Source organism: Thalassophryne amazonica, chromosome 1, assembly GCF_902500255.1.
Source record: "Thalassophryne amazonica chromosome 1, fThaAma1.1, whole genome shotgun sequence".
Taxonomy (NCBI): Eukaryota; Metazoa; Chordata; class Actinopteri; order Batrachoidiformes; family Batrachoididae; genus Thalassophryne; species Thalassophryne amazonica.
In genome coordinates, this window is record NC_047103.1 from 164,517,041 (window position 1) to 164,542,543 (window position 25,503).

General features: G+C 44.1%; 1 protein-coding gene across 1 annotated transcript in view; it reads left to right on the forward strand.

Moving 5' to 3' along the window:
* LOC117517414 (receptor tyrosine-protein kinase erbB-4-like) overlaps positions 1-25,503 on the forward strand; it is an 886,935-nt gene that overhangs the window by 742,666 nt on the left and 118,766 nt on the right. The window contains exons 18-19 of the mRNA XM_034178423.1: positions 12,039-12,161; positions 15,711-15,809. Of these exons, the coding sequence (XP_034034314.1) occupies positions 12,039-12,161; positions 15,711-15,809 (222 nt within the window). The remainder of the gene's footprint in view (positions 1-12,038; positions 12,162-15,710; positions 15,810-25,503) is intronic.

The following is a 25,503-nucleotide window of genomic DNA, read 5'->3' on the forward strand; positions in this document are numbered from 1 at the left end:
GATACTTTTGTGCTCCGCTGGACTCAAAAACCAAAATGTAACCATGAGGAAAGTTTTTTTGGGGGGGAAATGTCAACAAGCCAAAAATGGGATGAATGAGTAATCACATTTTATCCCTATAAAATAAATTGGTTTCTTACAAGTCAACTTGCTGTGCTTTTGATGTGAAGAAGAAAATAGGTCAGTGTATGAAAAGAAGAGCTAAAGTGTGAGATGAAGGTTCATTTCTGAAAATAAGTATTTTTGAGGAAGCGATACACCTGTGTTGGTATTCTTACGAGCTATAATTTGATGCAAGTAGAAAGGAACGATTTCATGTGAGACATAAGAAGATGGAGATTTCAGAAATGAATGAAATCATCCACTGTGCATTATCAACCTAACAGGGAAGAATTGGATATGAAACATTTTGTGACAGAAAAGTATGAATTTTATTATTGATGCAGTTTGATGATATCTGATTTGGATGTACACATGAAAGCCAAATCATGACCAGTTGGATGAAAAATCCGGATCAGATATTCTTTTTCCTGATTTTTCCTGACGCAATTTGAAAGTAACTCTTGAGGGCACCATCAGTTACATTAGCAATGTTTCTTTAAAATACAAACTACAGTCTATTCAATCTGGATTTCCTGGTAAATTACAATTGTGTACAAGTTAGTCAGTCATTTCAAATTGCTGAAAAGTATTATTTCCAAAACTAAAAGCATGTACTGCCACAGATGTGGACACTTTTTGTAAAGGACATTTTCAAAGCAGTAAGTAAAGTTTATTTGTATAGCACCTTTCTGGATAAAATCACAAAGTGCTTTAAAATGATAATAAAATAAAATAGAAATACAGGAAATAAAACAGCAGTAACATAAAACTAGTTAAAAGCAACTGTGTACAAGTGGGTCTTGAGCTTCTCTTTAAAAGTTTCAGCCGAGTCCACAGATCGTAGATGTCATGGCAGTGTATTCTACAGTTTTCAATTTCAATTTACAATTTTTCATTTCTATTCTGCCAAATCACAATAAAGTTGCCTCAAAGCGCTTCGCACATAAATACATTTTTGAAAAAGTATTGGTGATTGTTGTTGTTGGCAGTTTCCTAGTGGGCAGGCCTTTTTTTTTTTTTTTTTTTTTTAAAGTTTATTTTCTACAAGCCCTCTGGTGGCTGAAAAGTCCGATGCGGGATGCACAAGACCTGTTACACTTGGGGCAAATGAACACTTGAGTAGGCTGGGCTTGTGCTGCTGCCCGCTCTTTCTGTCTTTGACGCTTCTAGCGTGAGGCCTCACTTCTTTCTGCCTCAAACTTCAGGCTGGCGGATTTGATGCTGGAACGCCAGCTGAGTCTATCTGTAGCTAGATTCTGCCATGACTGATGCTGAATGCCTGCAAGGGAGAGCTGTTTCTTCAGCTGGTCCTTATAGCGCTTTTTGGGGGCCCCTTGGTTTTGTCTCCCTTCCTTGAGCTCGCCAAAGAGAATTAATTTCGGCATGCGTGTATCATCCATCCTGGCTACGTGACCTGCCCAATGAAGCTGTTGTTTGAGTATAATAGACTCCATGCTGGGCAGTTTGGCTCTGGTAAGGATGTCCTCATTTGAGACGTAGTCCTGCCACTTGATCCTGAAGATGTTTTGGAGACAACGCTGATGAAAGCGTTCCAGTAATCTGATCTGCTGGCGATGCAGAACCCAGGTTTCAGCTCCATACAGGAGGGTAGGGACCACAATGGCTCTGTAGACCTGCACTTTTGTGGAAAGGGGCAGTGCATGATTCTGCCAGACTTTCTTTGAGAGTCGACCAAAAGAACTGCTGGCCTTGGCAAGGCGACTGTCTAGGTCCTTGGCAACAGATGCGTCGTTTGAGATAACACTTCCGAGATACATGAAGTGCTCTGCTGCATTCAGGCTGGTACCCTCGATGTTGATTTGGGGTGGGGTATATGCTGTATGGGGGACCGGTTGATATAGCACTTCTGTCTTTCTCAGGCTGATTGTTGGGAAAGTGTAGGAACACGGACCCACAACAGGGGGCGCAAATGAACGGACAATGGAGTAAGTCAAAATAACAAGCTTTACTGTTGTGAATGTGCACAACGAATACAACCAATCACAGCAATGGACAACAGTCAATTCACAAAAGTGTCGTGTGGGCAGGCTCAAAGATAGGAGACGCCTCTCCAAGGTAAGACCGGAACCACACGGCTTCCTCCGCCACAGGACCCCGGGAATACTGGAGCCGCCAAGTCCCGAACTCCCAGGTGGCCACTGCCTCCGCGTGTCGGACCTGGTACTGCTGGCGAGGAACAAAGGACAGTTAGATGGGGGCGCGTTTGCACCCAGGACTCCGAACAGCAGGGAAGTTACCTCCACCTCTCGTTGGAACAGTAATCCACAAACTAAGCACAAATCCAAAAAGATACACTCCGTAGCTTTGATACGTTACCTCTCTGGTAGAAACGATATCTCGGCGATGAGGTGGAGATGCCGTCCTGCTGATATACCCCAGTGATAATTGCCGTCAGCTGTCTCAGGTGATGGGTGACAGCTGTTACCGAGGCTGCTCCTGTGGGGCGGCGGCGCCCTCTGGTGCCTGGAGCCCGCACTCCAGGCAGGGCGCCCTCTGGTGGTGGTGGGCCAGCAGTACCTCCTCTTCAGCGGCCCACACAACACTGATGGTGAGGCCGAAGGCTCTTGCTGCTTCAGCAAAACAGTTGACAATGTGCTGCAAGGCTTGCTCCGTATGGGCGACGAGGGCGCAGTCATCTGCGAAGAGCAGCTCCATGATTAGCTGTTCTGTGATCTTAGTGTGGGACAGAAGGCGCCACAAGTTAAACAGACTTCCGTCGGTTCTGAAGCAGATATAGATGCCGTCTGTCAAGTCTTCTTTGGTCTCACGAAGCATCATGCTGAAGAAGATGGAGAACAGAGTGGGCGCGAGGATGCAACCTTGTTTGACGCCATTTGAGATGGGGAAGCTGCCAGACAGAGTCCCGTTGTACTTCACTTGTCCCATCTGGCCTTCATGCAGCTGGCGGATGATGGTGAGGAGCTTTGGAGGACAGCCAAGGCGTGCAAGAATCTTCCACAAACCCTCACGACTGACCGTGTCAAAAGCCTTGGTTAGGTTTGTGAAGGCTGCATAAAGGGCCATGTTCTGTTCTCTGCACTTCTCCTGGATCTGTCTCAGGATGAAGATCATGTCGGTGGTTCCCCTGTTGGCCCGAAATCCACACTGACTCTCGGGAGTATTTTCATGCACTATGGTAGGAGTAAGCCTGTTGAGCTGCACTCGAGCCTAAATCTTATCTGCTATTGAGAGGAGAGTGATGCCCCGGTAATTGGAACAGTCAGACTTGTCACCCTTGTTCTTGTACAGGGAGACAATGACCGCATCCTGAAGGTCATGTGGAACCATTTCCTTTTCCCAGCAACTGGAGAAGAGAATCTGAAGCTTGTCGAGGACTGCCTCACCTCTATTTTGGTACACCTCTGCTGGGATGCCATCTATGCCAGGAGACTTCCCTGGATTCAGCTGCGTGGTGGCCTTTCGGATCTCTTCAAGTGTTGGGGGGTCATCAAGTTCCCATTTCACCTCCACCTGGGGAATCTTCTCGATTGATGACTCTTGCACAGTGCGCTTGTCACTGAAGATGTTTTCAAAGTGTTCTGACCAACGCTGCATAATGGTTTCCTTGTCCGTCAGAAGGGTGGAGCCGTCTGAGGAGCGCAGGGGTGCTTGCACTTGATGTGCTGGCCCATGGATGGTCTTAAGGGCTTCATAAAAGGAGTGCATGTCTCTAGCATCGGCATGTTGTTGTGACTTCTCCGCAAAAGCTAGCCACCAGTCGTTCTGCAGTATGCGGAGCTTGCTTTGCAGTGTGAAGCAGGCATTTCTGTAAGCTGTCTTGGCAGAGTGGTCATCAGGTTTAGCTAAAAGAGTCTTGTGGCATGCACGTTTCTTTTCTAGTAGTTCCTGGATCTGTGCATCAGACTCATCAAACCAGTCTTTATTTTTCCTGGCTGAGAAGCCCACTACTTCTGCTGCCGTCTCCTGAAGGATGGTCTTTAATCTCATCCACTGTTGTTCAGGGTCGTCAGGCAGGCCTTCTTTTCCGCCCAGTCTCTCCTCTAGTTTGGCCTGGAACTCCATTTTTGTGTCTATGTCTTGCAGCTTGTGGACTTGTAGCTTCTTAAACTGTGGGTCTTTCTTCTTAGGAGGGGGCTTGAAAGTGAAAGCAATCTTGGAACGGACCAAGCAATGATCCGTATAGCAATCCGCGCTAGGCATCACCCTGGTATGTAGTACGTCTCTTCTATCACGCTGTCGCGTCAGAATATAGTCCAGAAGGTGCCAGTGTTTGGAGCGTGGGTGTCTGCAGGTTGCTTTGAATCTCTCTTTCTGTTGGAACAGGCTGTTGGTGATCGTCAAGTCATGTGCAGAGTAGAACTCCAGCAGCAGGCGGCCATTGCCGTTACAGTTGCCTATGCCATGTTTCCCTAGCATGTCCTTCCATACATCAGAGTCGCGGCCCACTCTGGCCTTGAAATCTCCCATGATGAGGAGCTCGTCCTGGGTGTCGACGTGCTGTAGAAGGTTGTGCAGATCGCTATAGAAAGCCTCCTTAACTCCGATGTCGTCCTGCATGGTTGGGGCATACACACTAACAATAGTTGCAAAATCCTTGTTGTTGATGGGGAGCCGGAGTGACATGAGTCGGTCAGAATGTCCAACTGGCAAACTGTGTAACCTATGTGCTATGGCGCGCTTAATCTTGAATCCGACCCCTGAGAGTCAACGATCTTCTTTAGCCTTCCCTGACCAGAACAGTGTGTAGCCTGTGCCTTCCTCGGTGAGTGACCCTTGGTCTGCAAAGCGCACTTCGCTGAGTGCAGCAGTGTCTATGTCAAGCCTTGCTAGCTCTTTGGTGACTAAGGCTGAGCGTCTTCGAGGACGATCGCTATTGTCTGAGTCCATCATTGTGCGTACATTTCAGCACGCAATTTTCAGGTTCTTTGTTTTTCTTTTCTCACCGTGTGTAGTGACGCCCATTGGCAGCGGTGAACCAACCGGGTCTAGTGAGACAAGCCATGTTTAGACCACCTTTTCTAGGTCTGTCTCCATGTGGAGCAAGCAGGGCTATCCTTAAACAGGGCTGCTTGGTCACCCAGGGCCCTGCCGGATGATGCTGTTGTCTCGGGTCAGCAATCAAACGACCATAGCTCCTGAGGCGCCTGCATGCAGGATCGAGACTGCAGCTCCCAGTGCCATCATTAGCCGCCGTTAGTTACCCCCTGGCAGATCCCGAGCAGCCGGGAAAGCAGCCCGACTGGGTGACTGTGAGGAGGAAGCGTAGTTCTAAACAGAAGCCCCGTGTACACCGCCAACCCGTTCACATTTCTAACCGTTTTTTCCCCACTCAGCGACACACCCGCCGAGGATCAAACTCTGGTTATTGGCGACTCTGTTTTGAGAAATGTGAAGTTAGCGACATCAGCAACCAACTTTGCAAAAACAATGTCGGACTCTGTAGTTTTCTCTGGGCCCCTCCCCAATCGGACCGGGAGTGACATGTTTAGCCGCATGTTCTCCTTGAATTGCTGGCTGTCTGAGTGGTGTCCAAAAAATGAGGTGGGCTTCATAGATAATTGGCAAAGCTTCTGGGGAAAACCTGGTCTTATTAGGAGAGACGGCATCCATCCCACTTTGGATGGAGCAGCTCTCATTTCTAGAAATCTGGCCAATTTTCTTAAATCCTCCAAACCGTGACTATCCAGGGTTGGGACCAGAAAGCAGAGTTGTAGTCTTACACACCTCTCTGCAGCTTCTCTCCCCCTGCCATCCCCTCATTACCCCATCCCCGTAGAGACGGTGTCTGCTCCCAGACCACCAATAACCAGCAAAAATCTATTTAAGCATAAAAATTCAAAAAGAAAAAATAATATAGCACCTTCAACTGCACTACAGACTAAAACAGTTAAATGTGGTCTATTAAACATTAGGTCTCTCTCTTCTAAGTCCCTGTTGGTAAATTATATAATAATTGATCAACATATTGATTTATTCTGCCTTACAGAAACCTGGTTACAGCAGGATGAATATGTTAGTTTAAATGAGTCAACACCCCCGAGTCACACGAACTGTCAGAATGCTCGTAGCACGGGCCGGGGCGGAGGATTAGCAGCAATCTTCCATTCCAGCTTATTAATTAATCAAAAACCCAGACAGAGCTTTAATTCATTTGAAAGCTTGACTCTTAGTCTTGTCCATCCAAATTGGAAGTCCCAAAACCAGTTTTATTTGTTATTGTCTATCGTCCACCTGGTCGTTACTGTGAGTTTCTCTGTGAATTTTCAGACCTTTTGTCTGACTTAGTGCTTAGCTCAGATAAGATAATTATAGTGGGCGATTTTAACATCCACACAGATGCTGAGAATGACAGCCTCAACACTGCATTTAATCTATTATTAGACTCAATTGGCTTTGCTCAAAAAGTAAATGAGTCCACCCACCACTTTAATCATATCTTAGATCTTGTTCTGACTTGTGGTATGGAAATAGAAGACTTAACAGTATTCCCTGAAAACTCCCTTCTGTCTGATCATTTCTTAATAACATTTACATTTACTCTGATGGACTACCCAGCAGTGGGGAATAAGTTTCATTACACTAGAAGTCTTTCAGAAAGCGCTGTAACTAGGTTTAAGGATATGATTCCTTCTTTATGTTCTCTAATGCCATATACCAACACAGTGCAGAGTAGCTACCTAAACTCTGTAAGTGAGATAGAGTATCTCGTCAATAGTTTTACATCCTCATTGAAGACAATGTTATGTGTTGGACGCAGGACGGAGAACCGACCAGCGAAGGACCCAGTATGAAATAAGCAGAGCACGGTACAAAGGATAACAAAATTTAATGACATAACAGTGACGTGCTAAATACAACAAATGAGTGCGCGGTCTGCGAGGTGGAGATGATGGTGTGCTCCCAGCAGCACTAACGGTCCGGAGCCAGAAACAATTCGGACCCAAGGACCCCGCCGACACCCCCCAGGTGGCCGCGACAAACCGAGTCTGTGAAAGAAGAAACCATCATGTGAGTCCACATTCCACACACAGAGAGACCACTCAAAGGTGTACACAAACAGCAAACACTTCCTGGCTTAATCACTTAATCAGCTTCCCACCCTGCAGGCATAGAACATCCAGTTCACATTATCACTGCAGTGGAAGCTGAATAAACGACTAACATAACAGCTCAATATAATAAGGTGTGAGGGACACCACATTTACTGACTGTACAAATGTTAGTCACAAACCCTAACGTACCTCAGGAAGTGTGCTGACGAGCGTGAGACCTCACCCCCTCCTCTTTCACAGACCATGGCATCAAACCTGGACGTTCTCTGCATCCATAATGATGAGATGGCTCTCAAGATGACGATCTCACCCATCTGGTCACAAAGTCGAGTCTCTGGCAAATACACACTGTGTACTCCAGACTCAAATGCCACCATGCTCCAATCCGCGTAGATGCACCACAGCTGTGAGTCCTGACGAGCTGCACATGATCAGCCCCAGGTGATCAGGGTGAGGTCCTGATAACTCAGCCACACAGCCACTCAGTCCTAAATGCGTGCCACCTGGAAGGAAAAACAAAAGACAGAAACAGAAGACAGAAACAAAAAGCAGCCAGGCACCCCCAACCATACAACAGACAACTTTGGATGCTGTAGCTCCTCTGAAAAAGAGAGCTTTAAATCAGAAGTGCCTGACTCCGTGGTATAACTCACAAACTCGTAGCTTAAAGCAGATAACCCGTAAGTTGGAGAGGAAATGGCGTCTCACTAATTTAGAAGATCTTCACTTAGCCTGGAAAAAGAGTCTGTTGCTCTATAAAAAAGCCCTCCGTAAAGCTAGGACATCTTTCTACTCATCACTAATTGAAGAAAATAAGAACAACCCCAGGTTTCTTTTCAGCACTGTAGCCAGGCTGACAAAGAGTCAGAGCTCTATTGAGCTGATTATTCCATTAACTTTAACTAGTAATGATTTCATGACTTTCTTTGCTAACAAAATTTTAACTATTAGAGAAAAATTACTCATTACCATCCCAAAGACGTATCGTTATCTTTGGCTGCTTTCAGTGATGCCGGTATTTGGTTAGACTCTTTCTCTCCGATTGTTCTGTCTGAGTTATTTTCATTAGTTACTTCATCCAAACCATCAACATGTTTATTAGACCCCATTCCTACCAGGCTGCTCAAGGAAGCCCTACCATTATTTAATGCTTCGATCTTAAATATGATCAATCTATCTTTGTTAGTTGGCTATGTACCACAGGCTTTTAAGGTGGCAGTAATTAAACCATTACTTAAAAAGCCATCACTTGACCCAGCTATCTTAGCTAATTATAGGCCAATCTCCAACCTTCCTTTTCTCTCAAAAATTCTTGAAAGGGTAGTTGTAAAACAGCTAACTGATCATCTGGTTTTGAATAATCAGGTCCCTTTTAAACTCCCTTTTAACAGGAAGAAACCTCCAGCAGAACCAGGCTCAGGGAGGGGCAGTCTTCTGCTGGGACTGGTTGGGGCTGAGGGAATATAAAGCTAACCAAATCTAAATGCATTTAAAACATTCACAGTCGAAACCTTTATCACTATGAAAACAGATAAGTGTGTATAAAGCTAACTGAATCTGAAAGTAACTGAAAAACAGGTAACTGAACATAAATTAATGCAAAGATATGCAAATAGCTAAATGAATATAAAGATATCAATCTAAAATTGACTTAAAATAACACTATCTGAATCTAAAAATGTATTTATCGCTATAAAAACAGTTAAATGTATATAAAGCTAACTGAAAAACAGCTAACAGCTAATTCATGCAAAGCTATGCAAAGAGAGTTAGAGAAGTAGAAAAAAATCATACTTACTAAGTTAGTTACTAAGTTACTAAGACAGTCAAGGATAAAGGGTATCAGCTGCATTGTGAGGGAGCATCCCCTATGACATTTTGGCCATTTGGTGACTACATGACTACATGACTACATTTGGTGACTACACATCTATTATTAACCAGACATTAAAGACCTTATCTCTTACTTTAACAAAAAAGGCCGAGCGAGTCACATGAACCAACATGACCAAGAGGCGTAATACAGTATATACTTCATATATACTTCACATATTGTAAATAAGATGCTCCTATTTTTTAATTCCAATCATGTTTATATATGCATATATATATATATATATATATATATTATATATATATATATATATATATATATATATATATATATATATATAAGTTCCCTGAAAAGCCTTCAGTTAATTCAAAATGCTGCAGCTAGAGTACTGACAGGGACTAGATGGAGAGAGCATATCTCACCCATATTGGCCTCTCTTCATTGGCTTCCTGTTAATTCTAGAATAGAATTTAAAATTCTTCTTCTTACTTATAAGGTTTTGAATAATCAGGTCCCATCTTATCTTATGGACCTCATAGTACCATATCACCCCAATAGAGCGCTTTGCTCTCAGACTGCAGGCTTACTTGTAGTTCCTAGGGTTTGTAAGAGTAGAATGGGAGGCAGAGCCTTCAGCTTTCAGGCTCCTCTCCTGTGGAACCAGCTCCCAATTCGGATCAGGGAGACAGACACCCTCTCTACTTTTAAGATTAGGCTTAAAACTTTCCTTTTTGCTAAAGCTTATAGTTAGGGCTGGATCAGGTGACCCTGAACCATCCCTTATTTATGCTGCTATAGACTTAGACTGCTGGGGGGTTCCCATGATGCACTGAGTGTTTCTTTCTCTTTTTGCTCTGTATGCACCACTCTGCATTTAATCATTAGTGATTGATCTCTGCTCCCCTCCACAGCATGTCTTTTTCCTGGTTCTCTCCCTCAGCCCCAACCAGTCCCAGCAGAAGACTGCCCCTCCCTGAGCCTGGTTCAGCTGGAGGTTTCTTCCTGTTAAAAGGGAGTTTTTCCTTCCCACTGTCGCCAAGTGCTTGCTCACAGGGGGTCGTTTTGACCGTTGGGGTTTTTCCGTAATTATTGTATGGCCTTGCCTTGCAATATGGAGCACCTTGGGGCAGCTGTTTGTTGTGATTTGGCGCTATATAAATAAAATTGATTTGATTTGATATATATATAATATATATATATATATATATATATATATATATATATATATTTCTATTTCTACCTCATTTTCTTATTTATTGTTACAAGTATTATTATTATTGCTATCCTTGTACACGCTGTTTTATGCACATCTTCCTCCACTTGCACCCATCCTGTGTGTCTTTTTAAGAGCTGATGTAACGTGAGTTTCTCCACTGTGAGATCAATAAAGTCTTATCTTATAACACAGAAATGTGACTTAATTAGAAATCAGATTAACATCATCTTCAGTGAACTAATGATTGTTGTTTTGTTTTTGTTTTTTTGCCTTTTATCTATTGCATCTTTTACATAATGGAGCATCACATCTGAAATATAAACTCTTATAGTCTAGGTTTCAGTATTTTAGCCAAGGATGAGCCAGAATGGCTTTACTGTGATCACCGTAGTTATACAGTAGCTCCTCATTTTCTTCAATGTCTCTGGAAGCTACCAAGATCAGATGAGGGGTTCCATTGATGGCGTGAAGCTTCGTCTGACAGTTCCCATTTTTAATGTGATTTATCAGCCTGCCGAGACGGTCAGTTTCCTTGGTTGCATCCACAAATAGGTTTTTTATCTGGTACTGGAAGAGTACATGCTTTGATAATGGATCAATACATTTGGCAGAAAAAATTTTCAGAGGAAATTTTGACCTGGTCATTAAATGATGCACACGTCCCGATTCATGTTTCCCCTCCTGACTGTAACTAATCCATTACAGTTTGGGAGCCACAACCTCAAACACACAGTCTCCTTTGGTCTTCAGCCTTGACCTTGGTACAACCAACAGTTCTGGTTCGAGACCTTAGAGACCTGCGTGTTACATAAGGGTGCAGAAGTTCACTGATGTAGAGGCATTTGAATGTGCAGAATTCTAAAAGTCATCATCAAGATTCATAACTGTAGTCTGCACTGAATGTGGAGCCAAGCAAAGAGACAGATTGGGTGTCACATGAGGATGTTTATAAGATGCCTTGCAGCCACATTCTGGGGTGTTTGTCAGCGATCCAGAGAAAACTTACTGAGGCTATTGAACCGTGAATTGCAATTGTCCAGACGTGATGAAATGAAAGCATGGATGATCATTTTCAGCTCAGCTTAAGCATGATGTCAACCTGTGAACTCACTTATGTCAGCAGTGATGTCATGTCTCAAGTCCTCATCCTCTGAGAGACACCTGACAAGAGCTTCTGGGATAATGAGGTCCTTGGAAAGAGATGTTGCTGATATGTCTGCAGGAGAACAAAGGTCCACATCCTGGTTCTTCCTGTCTAACTGTCCAGTTGTGAAACTTAGATGTTACGGGACCGAAGGTGACAACTGGATGTCTTGGTACTAGGTATCTTCAGAGGATCCTTGGCTACTGCTGGAATGACTTTGTGTCAAATGAGCAGTTACGTGGGACGATTCACATCAGGAGTATCACTTGCATTGTGAGAGAATGTAAATGATGACATTTTGGCCATGTGGCGCATTTCTCTGTGCATGATCAAGCTCACAGGTGCCTCAGTTTTGAGGACCCCCAGCGGCTGGAGAAGACCAAGCACACACCCACATTTGCACTTGGTTGTAGTACATAGATGGTTGTTTCCAGTAATTGGGGATGGAACTGTTGTCTGCTTGGATGGTGGCCATCTAGGACCCAGGGCAGTTCCATGGTACGCTGAATGTGGCGGACACATGGCAGGAGCGCATCCTCCCAGACCTGACTAGACCTTTTAATCTAAACATAAATCTATGAGAATGGTTTGTTCTAGACAGCAAAACCAAAGAAGATATATCTTGTTGATTCAAATCTCAGTCTAAGTACAGTTAGTGACTGCATGTTTTAAACTGTATGTCATCAAAGTATGTGCTTGTTTTGCCAGCTGGTGGAACCCTTGACGCCAAGTGGAACAGCACCTAATCAGGCTCAGCTGAGGATCCTGAAAGAGACGGAGCTGAAGAGGGTGAAGATTCTCGGTTCAGGAGCTTTTGGAACAGTTTACAAGGTCCGTGTGTATCTGTGTTTACACGTGCATGTCACTTCGCCATGAGCTCTGTTTCTGGTTTGCTTTTGCCAACTTGCTGTGGCGACCCTTGTTAAAATTTCTGACGGCTGCATTACATCAACACAATGGACTTGACGATTGTGTCACACCATGTTTCTTTTACCACATGTTTCCCTTTTATAGGAGAACATTCTTGAAACAATGCAATAAAAATCAGAAAATCTATCACCCATACATGTATGTGTACAAATGATAAACCTACATTTTAAAAAAGTGCTAATTTACACTTCACTGCTAAAGCTGAACAGTCAGTAGACATTTTTGTGTTTGCAACTCTGCTGTTTTGTTGAGATATGTCACAAAAGTTTACATAATACTATCACACAGTGAAGAACCATTATTATGAAGTTCACACAGTGAACGTGTGACAGCATTAAACTTTGCTAATGTTGAGTGATGAGGATGAATTCCAGAGTTGTTACACTTTATTCAGTGATAAATGTCACTTGAAACCAGTTTAAATCTTTTCAAAATGTTTCATAATAATTTTACAAAACATATATAAAATTGACATATTTCAAGTCACTCAGTAAGGTTAACGTAGTGTAATAAGTTTGACCAAAGAGATATTTTAGGTTTAATCAAGTTAAAATTAGTAATCACATAAATGCAAAGTCTCAAGTTCACTGTACGAGGTCTGTTAGAAAAGTATCCGACCTTTTTATTTTTTTCAAAAACCTGATGGATTTGAATCATGTGTGCTTGCATGACCCAACCTTGAACCTTCGTGCGCATGTGTGATTTTTTTTTTTCACGCCTGTCGATTGCGTCATTTGCTTGTAAGCAGCCTTTGTGTGAGGATGGGTGGAGTCTCTCGTCGTTTTTTTCTTTGCAAGGAAATGGCAGAATGACTGGAGCAGCACGACTGCATCAAATTTTGGCAGAAACTGGGCGACAGCCAGGTGGAAACCAGTCGGATTATTCAGACAGTTTTCGGTGACGATGCTATGGGCATCACACAGATTAAGGAGCGGTACAACCGGTTTAAAGACGGCCGCACAACGGTGGAGAGTGCGCTGCGCTCCGGGCGGCCATCAACATGCTGAAATGACCGGATCATTTCCAAAGTGAACGCTATGGTGATGTGGGACCGTCGTGTGACTGTCCAAGAAACTGTGGAAGAGGTGGACATCAGCACTTTTTCGGCACATTCCACTGTGACAGAAGATTTGGCCATGAAAAGAGTTGCAGCTCATCGGGGGAGGTGTGTGTGGATCGGGAGGTCTGGGCGGCTTTGCTTGAGCTGCTGCCCCCGCGATCCGACTCCGGATAAAGCGGAAGAAAATGGATGGATGAATGGATGGAAGAGTTGCAGCGAAATTCATCGGCACAAAGCAGATGGCGCAGCAAACGCGCCACCGTGTTGAAGTCTCACAGGACATGTTGTGACATGCTCACCTCGTCAACAATTTCTGGGATAGTCACACGACTGAAAAGCCACCGAAAGCCGTCTAAATCTTCCGAATGGTGCAAGAGCTGGGCATGTCACAACATGTCCTGTGAGGCTTCAACACAGTGGCGCTTTTGTTCCGCCATCAGCTTCGTGCCGATGAATTTCGCTGCAACTCTTTTCATGGCAAAATCTTCTGTCACAGTGGAATGTGCCGAAAAAGTGCTGATGTCCACCTCTTCCACAGTTTCTCGGACAGTCACACGATGGTCCTGCATCACCACAGCGTTCATGTTGGAAATGATCTGGTCATTTCAGCGTGTTGATGGCCACCCGGAGCGTGGCTCGCTCTCCACCGTTGTGCGGACGTCTTTAAACCGGTTGTACCGCTCCTTAATCTGTGTGATGCCCATATCATCGTCACTGAAAGCCGTCTAAATAATCCAAATGGTTTCCACCTGGCTGTCACCCAGTTTCTGGCAAAATGTGATGCAGTAGTGCTGCTCCAGTCATTCTGCCATTTCCTTGCAAAGAAAAAATGACGAGAGACTCCACCCATCCTCACACAAAGGCTGCTTACAAGCAAATGACGCAACCGACAGGCGTGAAATACATATGTGATACATATTTATTTACTTATTTATTTATTTTGAACTTCAAGGGGCTATCTTACATCTCGTGCAAGGGAGTGCAAGGTGCAGCACAGGGAGCACATTAGTGCACCAAACTACAATGATACAGAATTAAAATTTAAATTTAAGCATGAAATGAAAATTAAAACAAATGGAAAAACACAAAACTTTAAGAAGTGAACGAACTGGTGCATGGCTGCTGTACCCACACTCAAGCTTTGGTGTCTCTACTGAAAACCTCTCACTTCTGTGGTTGACATCTCAATAGCAGTTCACCTCTTATAGGAGGTGTACCAGCAACTGGTGAATTTCTATCTTGATATCGAAATAGAAATTCACATTGGTGTCTAGATTATACCAAAAACACACCCATCACAAATTAAGTGACTAAATAGAAGCTCATTTTTCTCAAGTGGGTTTAATTGTGAATTCACAGCAAAATGCATTTTAAAATGTTCAGACTTAGAAAAACAGAATTAAAATGGTTTGTTCCAATTTCATATTTTGGACACTGATAGTGACTTAAGCAGCCAAGTGCACGTTGAGTTCAACTAAAAAAATTGTAGTTTTGGACTTGCAATATTTTGCATCTAAATTCTTGATCAGATTCTAAATCAGATTCACCCAGTCTGATGTCTATCAGGTAGGAGAGATGGAATGATTTCAAGTGTATTGCTAAAGAACATTTTGGCATTTAAAGACAACCTGCACCTGAAGCATGTCTGCCGCTCTGCACATTTTAGTTGATTAAAAGCAAAAAATAAATAAATAAATAACGCCATCCAGCCGCTTACCTTAAATTTTTCTTTTCCCAACTTTTGCTTTATTGAAGTGGATGTTGAGTAATTTCCCTATTAAACCAACAGATGTGTATGAAATCATTACTTTCTTTGTGAAGGCAATAAACATTTTCTCTTCTACAATAGTTCCTGACAGATATAGCCACAGGGCGACTCAGAGACCTGGAACAGAGTCTCTGCTTTGCTTGCCAAGTTCTCTGCCCTTAGTAAAATGATTCATATCACCCTGAAAACTCAGCAAACCCAGTGAATAAATACTATACGCTCTGCCGACTCTACATTCCTTTAAATTCCTCTAATAATTGCCCTCTTTAATTTTATACTCATATTTTACTGCAAAACACCACACTTAATCTGCATATACACTCAGTCCATGGCGATATTTTGCTTTGGCGTTATTTTCAAGCGTGCATGAAAATCTTTTATTTCTTCATTCTAATTTTCAACACAGTTTGTCTTACAATGTGAAATTTTATTGAAGATGTGAAAAGGATTCTTGACGAGCACTAATTCAAGACGGTGCTTTTGGAAGCAGACGTGCAGAAGAAATCTTGCACGACCGAAACGGGAAGGCAGCTGCAATCAGAATCATCATAGCTCAGCATGTTTGGGTATGTTTATTGAGACTCGGAGTAGGCAGTTTATGATGATTACTTGTGTTTTTCAGGGCATCTGGGTCCCAGAAGGTGAAACGGTGAAGATCCCCGTCGCCATTAAAATCCTAAACGAAACCACGGGTCCGAAAGCCAACGTGGAGTTCATGGATGTGAGTATTTATTACACTGGAACAGTTTTTGTAAGTGTGTGTGTGGTGTGTGTGTGGTGTGTGGGTGTGTGTGTGTGTGTTGTGTGTGTGTGGTGTGTGTGTGTGTGTGTGTTGTGTGTGGTGTGTGTGTGTGTGTGTGTGTGTGTGTGTTGTAAAGCGTTAGCCTTGTCAAACGAAGAAAGCTTGTCACTTTGTGGGATTGTGCACTCGGTGGTAAATTCTTATGAGAGGACCACCTCAGTGAGAGCGAGCAATAAAGTGAACTACGCCGCACCACACAGCCAGGCATGTATTGAACCAGACTCTATTAAAAACACCACTTGTTTATGAGTTATTGCTTTATTGGAATCCGAGAGAGATGGAAGGTTAAAGAGGAGGAGGACGGGAGTCAGCCGGGGAGTTCTTCCCTCCTCGTATCCGCCATCACTCACCACCTTCTGTCCTCTTGCCACTTTTTTTTTTCTACCCTTGATTCATTTTCCTTCCTGTCACATTTGTTCATGAGGAAAAGTTACACACTGGTGCATTCACTTCCCTTTGTCTGTGAATTGTCCCACAATTCTCTTCTGTGTCACGCGGAAAAGGAACCGTGGGTCCTATCTTACACCTGGGGCAGAGCATCAGTGCTGCTTTCCAACGGATGCATTTGTTATTTTAAAATGCAGTGCTCATATTCAATGTCCATCAAAATGTGAGGAAACTGAATTGGGGTGGGGGGGAGCATGATGGTTCATATGCCAGGACTGTTCTGACCATAGCGTGGTTGAGATTTAGCAGAGTCTGTGTCCACCTGATGGGATGGAGGAGATCAGGTGGGGGGAGGAGGAGGAACAAATGTTTCACCCCAGGGAGCTTTGGTGGTGGCTAAATGTGCATATTGCCAGAAAACATCTCACTTCACCCCACCATCAAAATTCCAACATGTCCGTTTCAGCTCTTCAGCCCTCTTAAATGCAATGACAGATGATGGTCTGGTTGGTTTAATTCATGTAATGCCCTAAACACACCTGTGATGAAGTAACTAAATGCTGCCTCTTCATCCCCAGCTCCTGAGTTTGCACTGAGGTTACACACTAAATTTTAAAGTGCACCTCTGACCTCTACTGGTGGTTGGCTCTCACTGTATTGTATCACTTCCTGTTCCGGAGCATAGCGGTGTTTTGCTGAATCTGTTAGCTGTTTAATCTGCGTAGTTAGATTGATCTAGATAACTAGATCACGATTTATTTCACAGTGTAATCTTCACATGCCTTAACTAAAGCACTCCCTCTGCTGAATCACCTCTAAATTATTTTCACATTATTCACTGTGTCTTTTTAGAAATCCGCTAGCTTAGCGCAGCTATTAGCTCTTAGCCAGTTTAGCATGGCGGCTTCTCCTGTGTCTCCCGCATTTTTCTGCGCTGGGTGTGAAATGTTTAGTTATTCCTCGGCCTCCTTTAGCAGTAACGGTACTTGTAATAACTGTAGCTTGTTCGTAGCTTTGGAGGCCAGGCTGGGCGAAATGGAGACTCCGCTCTGCACCTTGGAAAATCCTACAGCTAGCCAGGTCCCTGTAGTTGGTGCGGCCCTAGGTAGCTTAGCCGCTGTTAGCTGTCCCCCAGCAGATCCCAAGCAGCCAGGAAAGCAGGCCGGCTGGGTGACTGTTTTGAAGAAGCGTAGTTCTAAACAGAAGCCCCTGTACACCACCAACCCATTCACATTTCTAACCGTTTTTCCACACTCGGCGACACACCCGCCGAGGAACAAGCTCTAGTTATTGGCGACTCTGTTTTGAGAAATGTGAAGTTAGCGACACCAGCAACCATAGTCAGATGTCTTCCAGGGGCCAGAGCAGGCGACACTGAAGGAAATTTGAAACTGCTGGCTAAGGCTAAGCGTAAATTTGGTAAGATTGTAATTCACGTCGGCAGTAATGACACCCAGTTAGGTCAATCGGAGGTCACTAAAATTAATATTGAATCGGTGTGTAACTTTGCAAAAACAATGTCGGACTCTGTTTTTTCTGGGCCCCTCCCCAATAGGACCGGGAGTGACATGTTTAGCCGCATGTTCTCCTTGAATTGCTGGCTGTCTGAGTGGTGTCCAAAAAATGAGGTGGGCTTCATAGATAATTGGCAAAGCTTCTGGGGAAAACCTGGTCTTGTTAGGAGACGGTCCATCTCACTTTGGATGGAGCAGCTCTCATCTCTAGAAATCTGGCCAGTTTTATGAAACCCTCCAAATCGTGACTGTCCAGGGTTGGGACCAGGAAGCAGAGTTGTAGACTTACACACCTCTCTGCAGCTTCTCTCCCCCTGTCATCCCCCCAATACCCCATCCCCGTAGAGACGGTGCCTGCTCCAAGACCACAGTAAAAATCTATTTAAGCATAAAAATTCAAAAAGAAAAAATATATAGCACCTTCAACTGCACCACAGACTAAAACAGTTAAATGTGGTTTATTAAATATTAGGTCTCTCTCTTCTAAGTCCCTGTTAGTAAATGACATAATAATTGATCAACATATTGATTTATTCTGCCTTACAGAAACCTGGTTACAGCAGGATGAATATGTTAGTTTAAATGAGTCAACACCCCCGAGTCACACTAACTGTCAGAATGCTCAAAGCACGGGTCGAGGACGAGGATTAGCAGCAATCTTCCGCTCCAGCTTATTGATTAATCAAAGACCCAGACAGAGCTTTAATTCATTTGAAAGCTTGACTCTTAGTCTTGTCCATCCAAATTGGAAGTCCCAAAACCAGTTTTATTTGTTATTATCTATCGTCCACCTGGTCGTTACTGTGAGTTTCTTTGTGATTTTCCAGACCTTTTGTCTGACTTAGTGCTTAGCTCAGATAAGATAATTATAGTGGGTGATTTTAACATCCACATAGATGCTGAGAATGACAGCCTCAACACTGCATTTAATCTATTATTAGACTCAGTTGGCTTCGCTCAAAATGTAAATGAGCCCACCCACCACTTTAACCACACTTTAGATCTTGTTCTGACATATGGCATAGAAATTGAAGACTTAACAGTATTCCCTGAAAACCCCTTTTTGTCTGATCATTTCTTAATAACATTTACATTTACTTTAATGGACTACCCAGCAGTGAGGAATAAGTTTCATTACAGTAGAAGTCTTTCTGAAAGCGCTGTAACTAGGTTTAAGGATATGATTCCTTCTTTATGTTCTTCAATGCCATATACCAACACAGTACAGAGTAGCTACCTAAACTCTGTGAGTGAGATAGACTATCTCGTCAATAGCTTTACATCCTCATTGAGCACAACTTTGGATGCTGTAACTCCTCTGAAAAAGAGAGCCTTAAATCAGAAGTGCCTGACTCCATGGTATAACCCACAAACTTGTTATGTGCAGACGCGGGTTTGAGGAGCGTACCAACGTCTGACCGAACCCAGCGCTAAATAACCAGAAAGCGGTTCCACAAACAAAACAATTTTATTTCCCCTCCTGTGCAATACTTGGTGTACAACATAAATATTTGATTTGTCTGGCGGAGTGAAGGACGGCGCGCTCTCCAGCACCCAAAGGGATCGAAGCCCGGCGCTTCTGGACTCAGATTCACCGCCAAACACCCCCCAGGTGGACATGACAAACTGACTCTGTGAAGGATGGAAAAGGTGAGGTAAGTCAACAGAGCTACAGCAAATATCCTTTAGAGGCACACACTATCAGCAACACATTCAGGTCTGAATTTAAGCTTTATGTAAATGAGCAGCTTCTCACAACAGGTGGAGTATCATCAGTCCGTACGCCACGGCAGTGAGAAGCAAGTTGCACAATTCTCATCAATGTTCAACTATACTGCGTAACAAAATGCCAAATTACTATTAACAATCATTCAGACAATAATCACCTCTGATGTGTGCTGACAGTATGTGTCCCTCACCCGTCCTCCTTCACAGGCACGATGTGTCAAACCCTGGCACGGCCCTCAGCGTCTCACAAACGAACGTCACAAGGTCGAGTTCCCGGCAATTCTGCTTGAACCACTCATGGCTTAAATGCAGAACGCCATCTCATTATCTGCTTCAGCTGAAAGTCTTTAAGTTTGCACGTGAGCATTATCCACAGGTGCTGCGAGTCAGTAGGCCTGCACGTGAACATCCTCCACAGGTGCAGCTAATAATGCTGATGAGGGTGAAGGACTCTTCTGCCAGCACCTTCTCCACAGACAAAAACCAGTTTGCATACCACCTGGAGAGCAAAGAAAAGAAACAACACAAAAACATCCAGCCAAACCCCCCAACACACAACAGTACCCCCCCATCAACGGGAAGCCTCCCGGCGACCGAACAGACCAGGCCCGAGAACAACACTTCCCTCCGGGGTCCATGACAGAAAGCAGACGGCAGGACAGGGCACCGCAGCTGGAAGGCCGGCTGGCATCAACAAAAACCCCAAAAAAGTCCCATATACAACCCAACATAGAAGAAAAACACACCACCCAAACCCTCCCCAGGGGACCGTCCCATCCAACAGCGGGAAGAAAAGAAACCCCCCCCCCCCCCCCCCCCCCCCCAGAAGACCTTTACCGCCAGTTCCAGGAGAGACAACCAAAACCGGAATCTTACAGAGGTCCCCAGGTTTACACGGAGGAACAGCGCCCCCCAGAGGACCGTACCATCAACCCCAGGAGGCACCCTCCCCACAACCCAGGAACCCCAGAACCGGCCACACTTGGTTAGTTGGCCCCACAATCAATTCCCCCCCAGAGGACCGTCACATCAACCCTGGAGGTGGAACCTGGAAGGAAGCATAAAAACACAAGAATCCAACCCCCGGCGGACTTCCTTAAAACACCCCGGGGGCAAAATAAAACAACTGACAAACCCTGTTACCCCCCCCAGCACCCCGAAAGACCCCAGATCACTCCCAGAGCCTATCGTTAGCTCAATTTTGGCGAACGGCACAAAACTACTAAGCTGGGGAAGGAAACAGGAAAAACTAACCCGGTCCCATCCCCGAAGCGCAGCGGAAAACCGGAAAGACGTCCGGTGCCCCAACCCCACCATACCACCAGCCTATCGGGAGGGGTGGAACTACCGAAATGGCGAACGGCAACAGATCGGCCCACCACTCCGACTGAGGTATGTTCCCGCTGCACCACACCCCGGTAACACCAATGACGAACGGTCAAAGGCCCACCGGGGCTGGAGTGGAACCGGGCCCTAACAAAACCCAAAAAACGCCCCTGACAACCCCCCACCTAGGTGCAGAGGTCTTCTGAGAAACGCTCAGCGTGACCAACCTGCACCACCCCACAACCCAAAAGACAAACGGTCTTAGGGCATGTGAGGTTGGGGTTAGGGAAGCAGGGAAATAAAAAACAACAAAACAAAATGACCCAAACCTCAAACAGATAATACCTAAGTCCAAATAATGAAAACAAACGATACCCTGAGTCCAGCCGAGCTCCGAACTGCCAGTCGTTCACTCCACCAGAACCGCCTCTAAATCCCCAAACAATTTATAACCCCTTTCAAAAAAACAAAAGTAGCCCCAAATAATTTTTTTTTTTTTTTGTGTCCATTATTATGCCTGTCCAAGAACACCTGGAGATATCCTTAAAGGATCCTAACAATGGAGAGTTATTACTCCACCACGCAGTGACCCAAGCTAAGACGTCACCTCGGAGCAGATTTGTCACATATGAGACACGGCTACCATCAGAAGAGAAGGAAGCCGGTCGCTGAGCAAAAACCAGAGAACATTGCATCAAAAACGGAGCACAGGCTTCGACGTTTCCCGCATAAGGCTCCGAATGACCAATAATTGGTTCAGAAGCCGACTCTGTGGGAGACGGAATTATCTGCACCGGTATCGATGGTGCCGCAGCTGGAGCAGCAGGAAGTAAATAAGGAAAGTAGCAGAAAACACAAGGGAAGCGCTTCATAAGAGGAAAGCAATGACAGATTGTAGGAAAAGTGTTTTCCCTCTGCTGTGCATCAATGATGTTTAGCACACACTAGCACAATGCGTACCAGTTATGTGCACCCCTGATTATTAGCATTTAGCAATAACCTTAGACCAATTCCTTGATTCCGCTATTCGAAATGGCTTTGACCTTTCAAGGTCACCCAATGTCACAGGTTATGTGACCAATAGAAAGTGATAGGTGGTTTCATGTTAGTGTTTAAAAATAGCTTTATGTGTATCTCTGACCAATTCCTTGAAATAGCTGTTTTTATTAACTTTGACCTTTCAGGATCACCAAAGGTCAAAGGTCATGTGACCAATAGAAATGTGATCTGTAATTTCATGCTGACATTTAAGAGCACCCTGAGTGTTATGTGCAACCAGTTCCTCAAAGTACCTTCTTCTAATTGGCTTTGATCTTTCAAGGTCACACAAGGTCAAAGGTCATGTGACCAATAGAAAAGTGATAAACATTATTAGCATTTAGCAATAACCTTAGACCAATTCTTCGATTCCGCCATTCGAAATGGCTTTGACCTTTCAAGGTCACCCAATGTCACAGGTTATGTGACCAATAGAAAGTGATAGGTGGTTTCATATTAGTGTTTAAAAATAGCTTTATGTGTATCTCTGACCAGTTCCTTGAAATAGCTGTTTTTATTAACTTTGACCTTTCAGGATCACCAAAGGTCAAAGGTCATGTGACCAATAGAAATGTAATCTGTAATTTCATGCTGACATTTAAGAGCACCCTGAGCGTTATGTGCAACCAGTTCCTCAAGGTAGCTTCTTCTAATTGGCTTTGATCTTTCAAGGTCACAGGTCATGTGACCAACATAAAGGTTATAAATGACTCAATATTTGTGCTCATTAGTAACTAATAGTCACTGTAAACATGCCTAATGCATGCAATATAAGCATGGGGTAAAAGGTTTAATCTTAACCTGTGACTTTCACTTTTAAGCACTTTTCTCTGACTCAAACCCTTCTGTCCTCAGCTGACTCTCAGTCCTTCAGCCATGTTTGGTGCAATTTGGATATAAACCGTTCAAGTTAGTTTGCTCACACAGAGGCAGACAGGACTGAAATCGGTGCCCCACACAGGCTACCACATGAGGGTATGACAGCGTGTGTCCCCGCTGCACAAAATCTATAAAGGTTCAACAAATGCACAAATTGGCAAAAAGAGCCGAATCTTCATCATCTCGGTGGAGGTAAAAGTGGCTTTTCTTCCTCTGGTCTATTTTTCTTTTCTCACTGCATTGTCCCTCCACCTCCCGTCTCTGCTCCTTCCATCTCTGCTCTCCTCCTTGTTTCTCCCAACGGGAGTCTCCGTCCATCCAGAGCCAATATGCTGTGTCTGCCGGCTTGTTAAACAGCAATCTAAAGGCAGGCTCACGCCTCACCACTGGGAAACCAGCCAGTGGAGTGCCAGCTCCAAACACACTCCCAAAGTCCACACGCACACACATATTTATGTAACATACGGCTCCCGTGTGACCTGTGATGGAGGCAGGTGTTTCGCCGGTGTCTCTAAATACATTAACCTGACTGACCAGGTTGATTATTTGATGCATGACATGCAAATATGTGATTACACAATTTAATTTTGTAGATTTTTTGTTTTGTTTTGTTTCTTTTGTGTGTTTTAGACACAGAAATGGTGCAGAATTGAAAGGCTGGAGCGAGCGCGGGACTCCGCGGGGCCCGACCCAGGTGTTTGTGGGAAAGTGAGCAAGATGGTGAAGGAGGGTCAGCCGGCAGTAATGGAGGTCAGCGCTCAGGGAGAGGAGACAGTCACCAAAATACACATGTTCGCGAGTCCTTGTAACATGCTCCCCGATGCTCCTGATGTGCTTTATGACTCGCAGTTCTTTCTTCTTATTCTTCACAGAATAAGAACAAAAGCACATTTTCCTCTCTCTCTCTCTTTCTCTCTCTCTCCTCTCTCTTCTCTCCTCCTCTCTCTCTCCCGCTCTCTCCCTCTTCTCTCCCCTCTCTCTCTCTCTCTCTCTTGTATTGATGGATTCACTTCAAAGGTCATTTTACATACTTTTTAGCAAGCTAGCATAGATCAGTGGGTGTCTTAAAGACACGAGCAGTAACTTAAAGGTTATATCCCTTTTTATAGAAGTGCATTATCATAAAGAACATTATGGCTTTTACACCAAAAACAGACACTTTTTTTTTATCTTCTGTCCAAAATTTACCCAAAAAGGTTCATGAGGGATTATTATTATTATTATTATTATATTATATTATTATTGCAGGGGTGGTGGCCAAGTGGTTGATGTGCTTGGTTTCAGTGCAGAAGGTTGCCACATTTCTCCATGTAATGTGGAGTTGCGTCAGGAAGGGCATCCGGCGTAAAACCTGTGCCAATTCAATATGCAGATCCACCTTGGATTTGCTGTGGCGACCCCGAGTGCAAACAAGGGAGCAGCCGAAGGGACTTACTTACTATTATTATTATTATTATTATAAGCACTGTTCACAATTCTCCCTTGCAGAATTTGGACATTTTGGATTTGGGGTAAAATATGGGTGTTTTTGTAATGAAAACCTGAAATTCACCCAAAATGCCCTTTCCTCCACTTCTTGATGGATGAAACATGTTCACAATTGTTCTTTGTGGACGGGAACTTTGTATAACAACCCCCAATTACTCTTTCCACTCTGTATTTTATTCTTAACCTCATTGTGTTTTGCATGGTTGCAAAATTTCTGTTGTACTTTATTTGAATCCTGTTATTTGGTAGAATGGCCTAAGCAGTGGGTCACCCCTCTGAGTCTGTTCTGCTTGAAGTTTTTCCTCAAAAACACCAGAGGAGTTGATGAGGTTAGACCTTACACATGTCAAACACCTTGGGGAACTTACATTGTGATATAGAAATTGAACTGAATTGGAATGAACTGATTTACCCTGCGGTACACTGATGTTCTGTCCAGGGTGTACCCCGCCTCATGCTGTGGGGATGTTTTTCAGCAGCAGGAACTGGGAGACTAGTCAGGATTGAGGGAAAGATGAATACAGCAATGTACAGAGACATCCTGGATGAAAACCTGCTCCAGAGCGCTCTTGACCTCAGATTGGGGCGACGCTTCATCTTTCAACAGGATAATGACCCTAAACACACAGCCAAGATATCAAAGGAGTGGCTTCAGGACAACTCTGTGAATGTCCTTGAGTGGCCCAGCCAGAGCCCAGACCTGAATCCAACAGAACATCTCTGGAGAGATCTGAAAATGGCTGTGCACCGACCCTCCCAGTCCAACCTGATGAAGCTTGAGAGGTGCTGCAAAGAGGAATGGGAAAAACTGCCCAAAGATAGGTGCACCAAACTTGTGGCATCATATTCAAGAAGATTTGAGGCTGTAATTGTTGCAAAAGGTGCATCAACAAACTATTGAGCAAAGACTCTGAATACGTGTATCCGTTTTTTTGTTGTTGTTTGTTTTTTTAATTTTTAATAAATTTACAAAAAATTCCCCAAAAATCATCTCATTATGGGGTGTTGTGAGTAGAATTTTGAGGGAAAAAAATTAATTTGCTCCATTTTGGAATAAGGCTGTAACATAACAAAATGTGGAAATACTTTCCGGATGCACCGTATATCAGTAGCAACATTCAAGTCTGGGAAGAACAGATGGCGTCACAAGGTCCCTGCACAGATGTACCTGTTGATGCTGGTATTTTGCAGGAGCTTCCTGTCTGACTGTGTGGTTGTGCAGTTGAATACTAACCAGTGGCCTAAGGCAGTGA